Genomic DNA, 16,099 nt, shown 5'->3' on the forward strand with positions numbered 1-16,099 from the left:
AGACTTCCACAGAATATAAATGTCACAGAAGGAAGTTTCTATAGTAGAGCAAACACCCACACCCAGCATTACAGATTTTGAGAGCGATAGTTCTTGTGAAATCTTTCTGTGTACCCTCTCACAGTACTCCAACACGCAGAGCAGCATATACAGAGCCACTGAATAGAGCTGTATGAGGCAAGCTCATAAAAATCTCAATACTACTTTTTGATTCATGGATTTGTAAATAAATGGGCTGTTTAAGGTTTCGATTTCACATAATCAAGAAAACCATGTATTTCTGTCTTTCATTGTTCAGTTTTCATCTTTATCTTGCAAGTTATTTGGAAAGATTGCATTTTCTTTTCTATTTTGTCTCCAGAAATGGGTTTAAATCTGAAATTTGCTTCTTTACATAGTAATAAAATCTGAAAAGAAAGCAAGATTATTTTAGATTTTTGTGGTTATTTCATTTGACAAAATCATATTGAATCCATATAGCACCATTTAGGGAAGGCGCCTCAACTCCATGCAACACTTTGTAGTACTGAATGCAGAGCTAGCTGCACATATTTTCTGACTTCCCACCTTGTTTTTAGCTAGAATGCATGTACTGTTTTCTTGAAGCAGGTTCCTGTGTATAAGTACAAAGATGCATAATTAACCTGTAAAAAGACTACATAGGACCCACAGTCTGAGAAACACCTAACATCTTAAAGGAGAAAAAAGGCCTCAGAGGTGATCCTGGCAAAAGGTAGCAGCAGCTCAGTTCCCCTGAGGTGCAAGACTGAAGAATGGCTCCAGTTGTTTACACAAGATTAAGGCCTATATTAATTGGCTGAATTGCTGGTAGATGCCCACTCATCTGCCCTGCAGGGACTGAGTGTAAGGATTTACAGCTAGAGCAGAAAGCAGAAAGTTCTCACTCATGAATATCTGATCTGCTGTCACAAGGTTGGCAAATACAGATGAGCCACAAGAGGAATGCACTTTCCAAGACATTGAAAAAAGCCTGGTTTATACAATGAGAATGAAAAAGATGGAGATACTGAATGGATTGCCTGGAGCATGGAAGAGCATGCAATCTGTTTATAGGCTATGAGGACACGAAAGTCTCAGAACCAAATGAGATGAAAAAATTGGACTGGAATCTGTTCTGTGGGCCCACACAGATGCCTTATATTTTTTCCTCTAAAAATTACAGGTCCAGTTAACTATTCCTTAATAGTTGCCATATCTGGTGGCAACAGAAAAGAGACAGCTAAAGAGTTTCACTCGCAAAAGTCTTAGAACAGATCACTGATATCCAAGAGTACCATACTTAACAAAGAGCTCACACAGAACTCTGAAGGCTATTGAGACAGAGGAAGGAAATATAAATTCCTGATTCCAGTGTAAGTGGAACTGGGAACAAATCCAAAGATACCATTAGATTAAAAAGACTCCTCTTATCCATCCAGAAATGAATAAAGGAGGCAGCAGCTGCCATTGAATTTAACATCTTCTACATCAGCTGCTGTTGAATTTAACATCTCTTTCAGGCCTAGCAATGCTCTTTGGACAATGTGGCCCAACTCAGCTGATATCCATTAAAGACAGACACATACAGTCTCTACGATGCAGGTTAGAATTTTTAGTCAGTGTAATCATTTATTTTGTAGACAAACCCCAGATAAATTATTTTGACCAAAATAAGGAGTCATTTCTATCTGGAATCAGCAACAAACAGAAATTCAGAAATCCACTCTGACCCTTCAGTCACTTTCTGGATATGACAGCACCGTATGTCACAGCTGAGCTTATAATACTGTAACACCTAATGTATACCCTGTACAGCAAAAGCAGTTTCTCTGTTCTACCATACTTAGCAAAGTGCTACATAAATTTTGCCATATAGTGTTGAAATTATTACTACAAAAAAGCTAGCGAAATGATTTAATGTGTTTTGCATGACGACTATAATCAGCTGAGAGGATCTGTCTTGACTAAAGCAGCCAGCCCTTCCAGATTTCTCTTACTGATCCCATCACTTGATTCAAACATGACAGTGAAAATGGGCGAGATATAGTAAATTAATTCATTAGAGCTATAGTTCAGGCAGGAATTAGTTTAAACAAATATTTTTAAGAATATTGCTACAATTATGAGCTATTTTTACAATCTTGTACTATCTGCCAAAACTTCTCCTAAATGAAGTCAAATTTCTGAAAATTCTTGCCTGATATTTATCATGCAAATGCTGAACACACTGTTGATTTAGTATATAGAAATGTCTCCTGCAAAAAAGAAGCTCCTAATATGCCTGAGAATCCAGGTTACAAGATCTTTTGATGTTGGCAAACAAAATTCACACTTGGCAAAGACAAGCTGTCACACTGAAATGGAAGTCCTCTGAATCACAGAAAGCTATTTCAACCACAGCACTGCTACAGAAATTCTGGAGTAACAGTGAGTAAATCATACACTGCACAGCTGCTCTAACTATTTGTATGACCAGGATAATAAAGGCACCCAAAACAACATTGTGCCTAAAGGACAGCCTCCCATTTCCACAGATCACTGTGATAGATATCCTTAATTCCACGTAGCTTTCCAGAACTCATGTTTCCCTGTGCACTTCAGAGCACTGTCGAAAGGAAGACCTCAAGAATCAGCCTAAGTCAAACCTTTTTAAGCTGCATCTTGTCAGGAATCCTAAAGAATCACAGACACCTATCACTCATTTACACTCTAGACTCCTCTCTGTTGAGTAGAAATTCATTGTAATCCATTATCATGTTGCTTCCTCACATTAAAGTTGTTTCACAAACACTTCAAGCTGGCAGGAGCAGATGTCATCGAAAGAAAGAAGCTGTCCTACCCCTCCTCAGCCTGGCTTCTGAACCTCTCCCCACCTCTCTTCCCTCCCTCTTTGTGCCAGCATGACACTTCATGCTGTTACACAATGAATCAGATCAGTCACTCCCAATTTAATTCAGATCAGTTTCCTGATCCAATATGTCATGGAGCCGAACAAATACTCCTGCCAGGACATGGAAAGGGCACTGCTGAGCTGGGGAATAGCAAGCAGGGAAATAGGATAAGACTGATTTGTTCAGCAGCACTACCAAATTATATCAACTTAACATCTACCATGAAACAGTGGTCTGGAACATGTTCTCCAGAGAGGTTGTGGAACCTCCATCCTTAGAGATACTCAAAACTAAATTGGAGATGGCCCTGAGCAATCTCATCCATCTTAGTTGGCCCTGATCTGAACAAGGGGGTGGACTAGAAGAGCTCCAGAGGTCCCTTCCCACCTGAGTGATCCTGTGATTCTAATTTGCCTGTCCTGCTCAGCCTGTGAGTGGTAAGCCTGGTGCTTACCACTATGGTCTCCAGCAGGGCAACAATAACTTCTCACAGGCGAGACAAACTTATGAAAGGTTAGTATGTCTCACTAACTAAACTCTCATTAGTTTTTAACTGCAGGTGGTTTAAAAGTTACTTATTAATGAGCTGGGCACTAAAAGAAGCTAAACATGAGCTGAAAAGCATAAGAATCTTGGAGAATCCTTTAATGACTGTTCAATCCAAAACCCTTTTGTTTATTAACTTCTGCACAGGACAATGTACTCATACCTACTAGAGGAGTTTTGCTATAGTTAGGTAAAATGTTCTTTCATCTATACGTTTCTGGTTTTGAGTCCAGGTGCACAAGTCTGATAGGAAAACTACCAGTGTTAATACTCCCGCAATGTTTGTGAAAATGCAAGGTTTTACTGAAAGCTCCTGTCCTATAATTATTGCAATTTATTAAATGAAATAAATCTCATTTTGTAAAAACAAAGTGTGTTTTTCTAGCAGATATATTAAATTGCCAAACAAGCATTAACAAAAAGCCATGTTCATTTTATGATTTATTGTAAACAATTACTTCAGTTACCGAAATGATCAGTATTTATTTATAAGTAGTAATATACTGCGTGTGTAGGAGGATGACCTGTGATCCCTAGTTAATATACCAACTTAGAAACCAGAAACCACAGCTTATAATAGATAATACACACAGCAAATCATTACAACAACAGGGCTGGAGGCAATCAATCAGTAAAATATGCATTCATAAAATAACCAGTCCTCCTGATTTTCTTTTCTGCCTCCTTCCCTTCTCTTAACTCCTCTGAGCAGCATTGTGAAATATGTTTTCAAAGGGACATTCCCATGGCCAAATTGTTCTCAAAAATGTTTCTCTGCTTGATAACCTTTTAACTCTGGTCTATCCATAATTCCCCCCAACACGCACACTTTGAAAGAAGATTCTTTTGTGATTTGGAAAAGTTTTCGTGGTCAGTACATTAGATCAGTGGAGAGGGTGAAACACTGCGGGCAAGTTTGATGCTGCCTGCTATGGCAAACCCTGGCTTCACACCCACTGGACCACCAACATCATTCTGGCCAATGTAGGATGCCATTGCCTATATATCTGTATTACTTTTCCAGCTTTTATTTTTTTAATTAATTTCATAAGCCACCCCTTCCTGTAAGGGCCTGTACCTAGCTCCAGTGCCACCCCTAGCTACTGGGAGGGTCAGTGACATGTAGAGTCCTTCTTAGGCCCACCCACACTAGCTGAGCCATGACATTGACAGAGAAGCTTTCAGAGACTCTGATTTTTCAGAGACGTGTAAGCCAAAATTTGGGGATTAGCTGCTGTAGGTATATCCATAGGCACATAAACTTTATAAACAGAAGTTCCCCTAAAGTAAACACATTTTCTCTTCTACTTCCCTTATCTTCCTAGCTTCCAACAGCCATGATAAAGAGCATACCACTTATTAGAGCAACCTCCCTGCCAAATTTCAAGTTCCATTGCTCGAAAACTTGGACATACTAGGAACTCTTGGTGATTACAAGAATGCTTTTTCATAAGCAACCCATTTTTTCTTTCTGTTTTTGCCCAGGACAGATATTAGGCATAAAAAAAATTTAAATGGTGCTTCCCCCAAAAAAAAAATTTATACACATCTGGAGAAAGGGTCCTCTAAGAAAACATGTTAATCAACTTGAAATATAGGCATTTCGGCCAATGCCACATCATTACCTATACTTTCCCTAGCAATACTTGCAAAAACAAACTTTATATTTGTAACCTTTATACTGTCTCAGCTTGGGACCAAGTAGTAATGGCTCCTAAGGTGCTGAGTATGACATGTCGACTTCAAGGTCTGAGTTCTGAGGGACAATGCAAAGTGTAATCTTCTCACTAGCACATTTTTTTCTGCCTTATAAGTAACAGTTACACAATACTAATAAAATAACTCATGAAGTATGAAATTATTCATGAGTAATACAGGCTGCATTGAGAAGAAAGATATATCTTCAGAAATGCTACTTCTTGAATGCTGTTTCTTCAAGTTTCTTCATTTTTTTCTTGGCAAGATGGTCAACGCCAATCTTTCAGAAATATGTGAGCATTCCTTTCTTTGAAGTCAGATGTAAACCAGCTGTTTCTTAACTCAACATCTCACTTGTATCTCATGAAGAACACGTTCTAGTCATAGGACAGCAGAAATACAATTTTGTTTCTTGAACGATTATCTTTCCTCATAGTGGGAGTTGGGGTTTGAGGATTTGTTTTCTTCTAATTCCTTTCTCCATGCAAATACTCCGTCAATTTCTGAATCTGCATATTGTAGATTTTCTTTGTTCATATGTATCCATTTATTACTTATTCAATTTTCTGTTTGAACTATCTCTGATTTGATTCACTGTCCCTTTATTTATGAAAAGAATTCAGGTATGTTCAGGACGTTCACTGAAACATGGTTTCAATCATGACGTTGCATATGACATCTGTTATTGTACATAAGTATTTCCAAAAGCACACAGGAACTGTTTAGTGCTATTTTACAGATCTCTGAAGCAGACATTTTTGCTACTTTGAATCTCTACCCTGTGCATTACACCTGCCAACCACTTCACTTCCTTATTGGTGTAAATCAGTTCTATTTCACCTTGAATTAGTGCATTATCAATTTGAGGGTAGACTGGAGCTGAAACTGAGTATTTAGACTGTGCAGGAAACACTTTGCTCAATGTTTCTTGGGGCATGTTGACTATCTGCCATTAGCAACTCCATCCTCAACGTTTTACTTCTGAAAGAATTAGACCATGCAATTACTATTATTGTAACTATTGGTGAAATTACAGCTATTGGAAGGCATATTGACTGGTACAAAGGGCACAATGAAAGAAAAAACTACTCATTTGTTCTGCTGGTCTGGGCTTTCTCAAGTAACACACACCCTGTGTGTTCCTCAGTTTTTCTGCTAAACAGTAACAATTATATCAATTTCCTTTGTAGAATGCTTTAAATCAACAATGAAAGACACAAAAATTAGTAACAGTGGCAGACAGAGCACACTATTTGTGTGGGCAAGCATTCACAACTTTATCACACTCTCTTCCTCTCTAATTTTTGTGTTCACTTTTGACAGGATTTGACTATACGTGTTTTTCATTAGCTGGTTCTCCAAGGTTGTGTGGTTCAACTAGAACCACAACTAGATTTAAAAACTGAAAGCTGAATTATGGCTCAGTTATGTATTCAAAGACAGATTTTACAACAGTGTGTTTTCTTGCACATAATCAGTCTGTTGGATTCCCAAGGGCTCAAAGCCAAGACACGGCAACATTTAAAACAAAACACGTGATTACAAACATTCTAGATATAAAGCACTTCATCCACTGAACATCACCTCTGCTTTATTCATGATTAAAAAGTTGAAGTTTATAATCTTCTGTTTCAAGGCTGATGACTAGAATAAATGGATCTCCTTGATAGGCAACCATTGCCAAAACTCCAGCTGGAATAGCCTCTTTGAGTCATGTTAACTTGCTTGGTCTAAAGAGGCACCATCAAAAAGAAAGTATATTAAAAGGATGAAGCAACTCCCACAGGGTGTGAAAAGCCAGACTGCAAACTCAGGAAACAACTGGTAGCCACTTTATAAGCATCTGAAAGTAGCCTCCACCCCATGTGCTTGGGCCACGGCAGGAAATACACTGGATGGAGTCATGAGAAGAACACAAAAAGACAAGGCAGTGGGGGTAGGAGAAAATTGTCCCACGTTCTTCCTCAGAGGACTGGTAAGTGATCGTTACCAATGCTGTAGCTTAACTTTTTAAATTGGGTAGCGCCGATTCTAATGAAACCATCGCAGATAGGATTATGATAGGGGATTCTAAATGTCCTTCCAGGAGGGTTTCTCAATACAGTTACTTCAAAAATGACTCTGAAACTGTAACTTCACAAGTGTGTAAAATTTAAACATTTCTTAAAAGCTGCAGAATGGCAAAGTTGTCTGTGCAACTATAATTTGACATCTCCACGCAGGTGCATTATAAAAAGATAGCATAGCAGCCATGTCACAGACTACCTATCAGAATGCTTACCCAGAGTTCCTAGCAGCTGCTATTTTGTCTTAGCATATTTACTTGCTTTTGTTACCAAAATTAGGTAGATTAAAATAAGACAAACATGCCAGTGGAGGATTGCCTATCCAAACTCATACATATTCATACACCATTCATACACAATTAAACCCATTATGGACTTTGCATAACAGATATTGACTTAAATGTATGCTGATAGCTTCCTGTTCAAAGTCTTAAAATAAAAATTCTTGTTAGCTATGTAAACAAGATCTATGTGACTCAGCCAACTTTTTCTCCTGAACACTTCAAAAGCCTCAATTAACTCTAAAAAATAGTTTTATATAATGTCTTGTTATTTTTAAAAGTCTAAATATGCACTGTGATAAAAGAAAATCAAATAAAAATTAATTTCACTGTAAGCAGGAGAAACAAAGAACATGGATAAGCTTAGAGTGCAGTTCACAAAAGCAGGAAAAGGGAAATAGCCACATCACTGATCTCATTCATGGGTTATACAAAACATGACAGACAGAGATCCCTTACTCTATGAAGTTTGATTCTTTTTCATATTCTAAGAGGACTTGAAAGAAATTTTCTTCCTCTCCTTCCTTGTACCTCACCCCAAATTTGTTTTAAACTGTTGTCGGCTTGTAATAAAAGATACCACACATATTTCTGGATTTGTTTTTTGGACCTAATATTTCATCCTAGTTTATTTCCATAATGAAAATGAGACATTTTCTTCCTTTTTATAAATTACAGAAAACAGATGAAGACAATGAACAAGAAGAAAACACAAAATTGAATTTGCCACTGTGAGTCATAACAGAGCAGCTCTTCAAAGGATATTTGACTGCATACAAACTATTCACAGCTTCTTAGAACCTTTTTCCTATTAACTTCATTTTCACTCGTTAATTTCCCCTGCCCCCAACATACCATGTAGCCCTATTCTGACCTCTTTGGCTTTCTACAAGTCTTTATCTGGCTACTGTTGTCTGTAGCATAGATATTACAGCACAACAAAAATATTTGTTACATATAGATATTAACATGACAAACTCCTTCGAAAGAAAGAGCCTGAAAATCAAAGAAAGCATTTTCCCTTCATTATATTATTTTCTCCTTTAGAATGAACCTGAGAGGAAAAAAAAAAAGGGGGGCAAAAAAGCAAAAATCAAATTACAGCAGAGTTTTTTCCTCTTACGTTCAGTAGGTATTAGATCACAGCTAAAGTGAAAAAATCATAATGAGTGAAATGAATTTGCAGAGTTTAATCAAGAGGAAAAATAATATTGTACTAAAGACAGAGGATGTAAGTGTTACAGGTTCAGTTCTCTGCTCTACTGCAAATTTCTTGCTCAGTCTTGGCTTCCCTAGCTATTAATGTGACAGTATTACTTTCTCTTCCTATCCTTTACTCATTTTGTTCAGCTGGGCTATAAACTTTCAGAGGCAGGAGGCTGCCCCTCAGTGCATGTCTGTACAGCATCCAGCATAAAAAGCCATGATCTCAGATGGACTCTTTGAGCCCTAACTGAAGACAAACCACTTCAAAACTTTACTTTCAAAGACGTCTGACATGAAAAAAAGCATCGTGAGTAAACAGATACAGAAATAGAAGGTGCATTAGAATTTTACCTTGAGAGCTTACTACACTTTTTAATTTGTATTGCCCTAATACTATTTTCTAGGCAGAGCTTAAATTAAGTTTTACCTCCAAAGATTTGAGACTCTGGGGATCTATCAATGGAAGGCATTTCCTCGGCTTTCCGGAATACACTTTTACACAGAGGATTAGCGGAAGTACTCAAGCTATTAGTTTCTGCTTTAGAAGACAGCATGACAGCGAAGAGGTATTATGAGAATCCATAACCTTCAAATTTATTCCCAGTCTGAAATAAGCCCTGTACATAGGCCTTCAGGATCTTATACAACTTGCCTATTTTACCAAGACTTTTGATGGAACATGAGTATTCAGAGAGTGCAAGAAATATTAGAAAGCATCATTCAATGAGTCTGTCTGCATTATGCAGTTATAGGTTGACCCACTATGAACTTCTCTATTGTTTCTGAATTTTTAAATTTTACATTAGTTTTGGCTTTAAAATACACTCTGTTTTTCTTTCAAAAATCTGAAAACATTGCACACTAACTTTTTTCAGATTTTTTTTTGGTCTTCTTGAATGCAATAGCTGAAGTCTGTAGGACTTGTGGAATCCAATGCAAGTGAGTTGCTGTAAATAAACATCCACTACGTTCCAGTAACTGACCTTTGGCCCACTCTTAGTGTCTCCCAAGGTAAAGTAGAATTCACTAGCTTAAACCATTAATCATGACCAATAGCTCTGAGGACAGATCTTTCTTACAACAAATAAAGGACCAGTGTTGCATGTGGCGGTAATAGGTTGCAGTCTAATACTACCCAAAAGGACAAAAGTTACTACCTTGAATGTTTTAGAAGTCATTAGTTAAGCACATCAACTAGTTTAAGATGTTCTTGCATCATTGGTGTTACTTTGCAGGATTGAGTCGTGTTCTCTTAAGCAGTGCTGCTGGACTGTGTTACGACAGGTTTTTTAAGTCTGATTTTGAAGTCATATTGGAAAGATCTCATCCATTCACCCAAGGAGGAAGAAGTTCCATAATGCCTTTAAGTAAACAGCCTCTTACTATGCAAATTATGAGCAAGTAATAAGCAAGCAAGAAGTCTTACTGCATTTCAACTTTCCATGTTCCATTCTCACACAGGTTTTAGTTGTACTTTCAAACTTCACCTTTACTGGAAAGTAGTATTTTAAAGGTACTGTTACATATTTTCTTAAAAGAGCAGGGCTAGCTGATTGTACATCCAGTTGCTGGAATTAAATACAGCTTTTCAAATTAATATATTTTTACTGTCACACATGATTTTCATTGCAGTAAGATACAGAAGAACAATTTTTAAGAGCAACAGTATTGTGGTAGTTAGGTACTAACTACACTGTGTGTTACACAAACACTGAAGATACTCTCTGCCTAGAAACTTAATCTCCTTCAAGTGTTAATGAATACAATGTTTATAAACACATGAAAGATAAACATGAAACAGATATACGTTTAAATATCAGAGCAAAGCTATGTAATGACAGTACACTGGATGCCAAAGATTAGTGTTTGTAACTTTCCTTCTTGTTGCTTCTTGTAACGCATTGTTATAATTATTGCTCCCATGGCTGCAGCTGCCAACACAGACTCTCCCGACAATACCTAAGAAGAGACATCTGAGCATCACATGAGTTTCATTTCCTCTCTACTGTGTAAGCAGCATTTGTCAAATTATGCTTTACATAAATTTGAAACAATTGTTCTATAAAACAAAGATGTATCAATAGATGAAAAATTATGATCAGAGATGCACTGGCAATTAGAATGAAACAGCTGTAATTGACCAGAGGAACTAGTGACAATGTCAGTAACAACTGTTCTCCATACCAGTGTATGTTTTGTGATACTGCATGTTAAAAACAACCATAGTCCCAAAAAAGGGCTACAGTATATACATACATATACAGATTCATTATCATCAGAGTCCTTCCACAGTGGCTCTTCTGCTTCTCCTTCAGTATGTTTCTACTTCCCAGATTCCCTTATTCAACAGACCTAAAACAGGCCTGTCTCTTCCATTTTCATATCTGCACTCAACACATGCAAAGTAACTTCCCCCTATTATACCAAGAGCTTTTCATAACAAAAAGCTTTCTCCAGATCTCACCGAGAGGAGTTATTGGGGGGGGTGGTTGGGCTGGGGTGAGGGGGGAAGGGAAGGTGTTAAATAACTACTTTATGCAGACATGATGCTTCTTAAAATCCTTATTCTTGGCTTTGAAATACATCTGTTTGCCTGCAACAATTGGATGCTACAAGAAAAACAGTAATCACAAAAATCACTCAGTTGCCTACAGAAAAAAGTATTCTCTTTAAAGAAGAAAGCAGAAGTTAAACTAGGACAACTCAGGTTTAGCAAACTAAATTTAACAAACCAGCACTTTGGCAATCCACCCTTATGGTTCTTCCTTTGGTTGCCAATCAGCCTACATTTTCAGTGTCACCCATGACACACTCCGGAGACATATGATTACTTAAAGTGAAGTCAGATTCTAACATAATCCTGCATCATTTACAGTCTCACACTGGACTGTCTTCCCGATCAGCCCGCAGGGGCCAGAACAGTTTCCACAAAAAAGATCTTAAAATAAGAATAGAGGGAGGCATTGTGACCTCCAGAATATAAACCAGGGCATGGAAACCAGTTCCAGCTTTGACACTAAAAATTAATGTGAGAAGGTTGCTGCTGTGAAAAAAAAACCCACACACACACAGAAAAACCCTGACTCTTGAATCTCAAAGTATTTTCGTTGTTTGACACTAAAAATTAATGTGAGAAGGTTGCTGCTGTGAAAAAAAAACCCACACACACACAAAGAAAAACCCTGACTCTTGAATCTCAAAGTATTTTCGTTGCCACCCAAAACCAGAGAAAAAAACTGCATGTTCCAAACATTAGTTTAACTTCTATTCTTTCTAAATTAGCAAGGCAACTGTCATAATGTTAAGCCCTGCAAGAAAGATGTCTTCAGGAAAGAAATGGAAGAGGAAAGGTAAAAATCTTATCCTTTCACAACTCTATTTATTTGATTGATTTATGAGCTTTGCACTTTTGACGCGCACCACTTACTCTCAAAAGGTTTGTGAAAGTCGAATTCCAAACAAGACAGAATAAGTGAAGCAACAGAGAAATGGCCTCTTCTGTTGTTGAACATTTAAATGCATCCATTTATTACCTGAACCGACTCTTCTTACTTTGTTCTATGATTTCTAGAGACAGCAAGTAGCTTAAGACTGTATGTTATCAGATTCTTTAACTGGAACAATTGTAATACTGAGTTGGAGCCGGGGGGCTATAATTAATCATGCACTGAATTAAACAGGGTTAATTGAAAATAGTTTTTGGTAGTCTAACAAAGATATGCACACAGGTGTATTTGGATTAAACACCTCAGCCAGTCTAATGGTCAGTCTCGCTCCACCGTTACCCATGCTGCCTTACCTCCACCCTAACCCTATCCATATAATCATCTGTACACACTTTTTTTCTGGGTTAGTTTTCTGCCAGTTTAGTGAGCTTAATTGGCCAATCCAGGAATCACCCTGGTGCAATGGAAATGGCAGGCATATATTGCCTGGAGTGGGACTGTACCTTTCATTGGCAACTATATTTTAGACCAGCTTACCTCATCTCATAGAACTTTTTTCATAAGCATCCTATCCCTTCTAAACTGCATAGCTTTCGGCTTCTTGTTTCTTGTTGTGTTAATTGAATCACTTATTCAATTGCCATACTCTCTTCCACTGAATTTCGCAGTGGAGAAAATGGAAATAAGGAGAAATGAAAATAAGGAGAAAAAAATCTACCCTCTCTCTTTCCCCCTCCAGAAACATCAGAGATTGTATACATATTAAAAAAAAAAAAATTCCTTTTTTCCTTTTTGTGCCGTATTTTGATTTTAGCACTGTTAAACTCACTGATCCTTTTTCAAATCAAACTCAATGAAAAAAGTGCATGCACATGATACTAATGCTGTGTAATTACGTAAATACAGAAAACAAGACATGCTTCTTAAGCTTCCAAAACAGTTTATGTCACTCTGAATACATCCTGCTAATCTAATACCATAAAATATATTTAAAATACTAACTTTTCTGAAGGAAAGACTAAAAAAATTTGAAGTTTAATTTAACTAACAGCCACCACACTTTATGCCAATACTATAAATACCCAATACATTTATGTTGTTACAAAGCATTCCATTTCGGCACATCCAGATTGAACAAATGAGGTACAAGAATTTTGGACAGCCTTTTTTAAGAAAATAAGCCTGACTGCCCTAATATCCCCGTTTTATTCCATACAGTGGCAATATTTTTTCTAAGAGAACTCTATTGCAGTCGGCTTATCATGGCAGAAATGTTGTGAATAGCTTTGACAGACAGGAGTTTTGCAATGAGAAGGTCATAGGCTTAGCTTGGATCTTCCCTTGTCTGATTAGACAGAGGGTATTTTACCACAATTGGCTCTAGTCACTGACTGATTTTCGTTCCCAAATACCTGTCATCACCGTCACTGATGCATTCAGGAAGAGCAAGACTACAGCCAAACAGCATGATGTGTTGATAGCAGCTGAGACGATTGAGATAACTGAAGAACTTCAGGAACTTTTCCATTTCAATACTTTTGACAATGGAAAGAACTGAAGTTATAGTGGTGTAGTTATATGGCAGCATTTGGCACTGGCTGTTGGTGATATTTATGCAGGCACCTGTGAAATCAAAACAATATATTTAGAACAAAAGTATCACCATTTAATAGTTGGTTCAAAGCATATATTGAATTGACTAGTCAGCACATACAATACATAAGCAATGCCTGTACCTCACAGATAAGATGGCATTCCATAATGCTATCATAATACTGTCAAAAAATAACTATCTAAGAAAAAAAGGATCTGGAGAAGCTTGGTAGCTTAGTTTGGAAAACCAAATAAACTCTTAGATATTTTCACAATCCTCTGACTCTCTACAAAACTGGACTAGAAATAACATAAAACAAATTTCTTTCTGACACAGGTTGGATGAACACTCCATAAGAATAGCCTGGATACAGCCAACTTTGGCTGAAACTAAAAATGGAAGTCATACAAAAAAATTAAGGCTAATTGGGTTCTGAAGCTGCTCTGGTTTTGGTGTTTCCATAAAGTTTCTCTTTTTGCTACCATTCTACTTTGCAGCTGGCTTTCCTGCCAAAATCATCAACTTGCTTACCTATTTTTCCCAAGGTGATGGTTTTACCTCCACAGTCTTTCTTCTCTATCCTACCAACATAGAATTATCTGATTTTACAAGTTGAACACCTACCCTGTCCTAAACTGTTGTCCCACTCTTGACCTACCAGAGGAACCTTTCTCTGCTAATGCCCTGTCACGTGCAGTAGGCTCTCTCAGTTATGCATTATCAGCGGGTTAACTTACTACATGAAGTTCTTAAGAGTGAGTTTCCCAAGCCATACACCAAATTCAGAATTTTCATCAAGAACAAAACTATTAAAATCTAATATTTATGACAGCTCCCTACTTTGATGAAGGCCTTTCTAGGCCATCTAGTCAGGCTCTGGCAGCATTTTTTTCACACTCAGAGCATATCCACACTGTACAATAAGCAGGGACCTCAGCTCATTCTCAAGACTAGACTCTGCCACTAATCATGCTGTAAATCATCCCAACTCTAGCCTTCTGAAGGGGGAAAACTCATGAGCGCATTCAAGCCTTAGCTCTCCTGTTCTCATTATCTGAGCAAACTGGATATAGGTAGCACCGAATAGAGTAGATCCTTTCCATTGTCAGACGTTTTGGGACTGGCTTCTTCCAAGAATTGTGTGGGTCATTTACACCCAACCTCCCGACTTGATAAAAGCTGGGGACGTAAAGCACACTGGATTCAGCTCTAAGGGTTCAGCAAGTCTGTCTCTTCTTCAGCTTTCAGTCTAGACCCAGTCTCCACTGTCTAAATGCACTAGTGGCAAATTCTGTATCTATGCACTAATATAACCTCACATAAGAGTAGGGAAAGCAAAGCACAATGAAGAAAAATTTCATTAGAGCTTTTTCAAGCTGCAATGTCTTTGAAGGGATGGACAAAAAAGGTGGGTTTCAAATTTTATCTAGACTTGGTAAAAAACAATCCCTATTTTTTTAGTGCCTGATGAGTATACTCAAAGCTCCCCCCTTTGCCTTCTGCCTCTCCAGAAATCTCAACAAAAACTAAGGAATTGAATCTTGCCCCACTGAAATAACAGCAAGTCTCTTCCCTCATTCTAATCAAGCTAAAACTATGTCCACAAGTCCCAATTTAAGATTCCCCCCCTCCCAGTACTGCCAACAAGAAATCTTAGCACCAGTGTACACCCATTTTCTGCTACAATCTCTTCTCATTCCCACAGTACAATGACTAATGGATCTGTTCATCCAGGAATCACATTTTTCCATATTATTCAGGGACAGATTCTCCATTCAGAACTAAAAGTAAATGCTAGGAGGTCAGCAAAAACGTGGTGAGCCTCCAAATTAAGAGAACTTTTCAAAACTGCAGAGTGCAGTTTTCAGAAGTGACTGTATCAGTTAGTACCACAAGCCAATGATTTTCAGTGCAACTTCTGAAGTTGTACAGGTATTTTTGAAAAATACCACCAGGATGATCATCAAATCTACCTGTTAGGCTGTGAGACCAAAATCTGGTGATACTAAAATAGTTTTCCAGGGGAAAGGCGAAAGAGAAAAAAGGTGGAGGGAAGGGAAGAAAATTCATTTCAGAATCACAAAGTTTTGTTTTGAAAGATGCCATCTCTTTAATGACTACCCATTTTGTGACTTTTGCACAGTATCTTGACCTGCTATAAAAACGTAAAATCTCCCTTCATTTTTTTTAGTAACATTTTTATTGCTTGGGAAAGCTTAACAAGAAAACACAAAAGTTCTGATTTAAAGATTAAAAATATTGAAGCTTTTACAGCAGAAATTCTTTAAACTGCTAACCTCCCAACAGTTATCTCTTGCCTACATTCTTTTGCTGATGCTGGGACTACATTTTCAGTAACTGTTGTGGAAAA

General features: G+C 37.6%; 1 protein-coding gene across 1 annotated transcript in view; it reads right to left on the reverse strand.

Moving 5' to 3' along the window:
* CORIN (corin, serine peptidase) overlaps positions 1-16,099 on the reverse strand; it is a 148,037-nt gene that overhangs the window by 92,904 nt on the left and 39,034 nt on the right. The window contains exon 4 of the mRNA XM_019473206.1: positions 13,547-13,757. Within this exon, the coding sequence (XP_019328751.1) occupies positions 13,547-13,757 (211 nt within the window). The remainder of the gene's footprint in view (positions 1-13,546; positions 13,758-16,099) is intronic.

The sequence above is a fragment of the Aptenodytes forsteri genome, unplaced genomic scaffold (genome assembly GCF_000699145.1).
Source record: "Aptenodytes forsteri isolate BGI_AS27 unplaced genomic scaffold, ASM69914v1 Scaffold102, whole genome shotgun sequence".
Classification (NCBI taxonomy): domain Eukaryota; kingdom Metazoa; phylum Chordata; class Aves; order Sphenisciformes; family Spheniscidae; genus Aptenodytes; species Aptenodytes forsteri.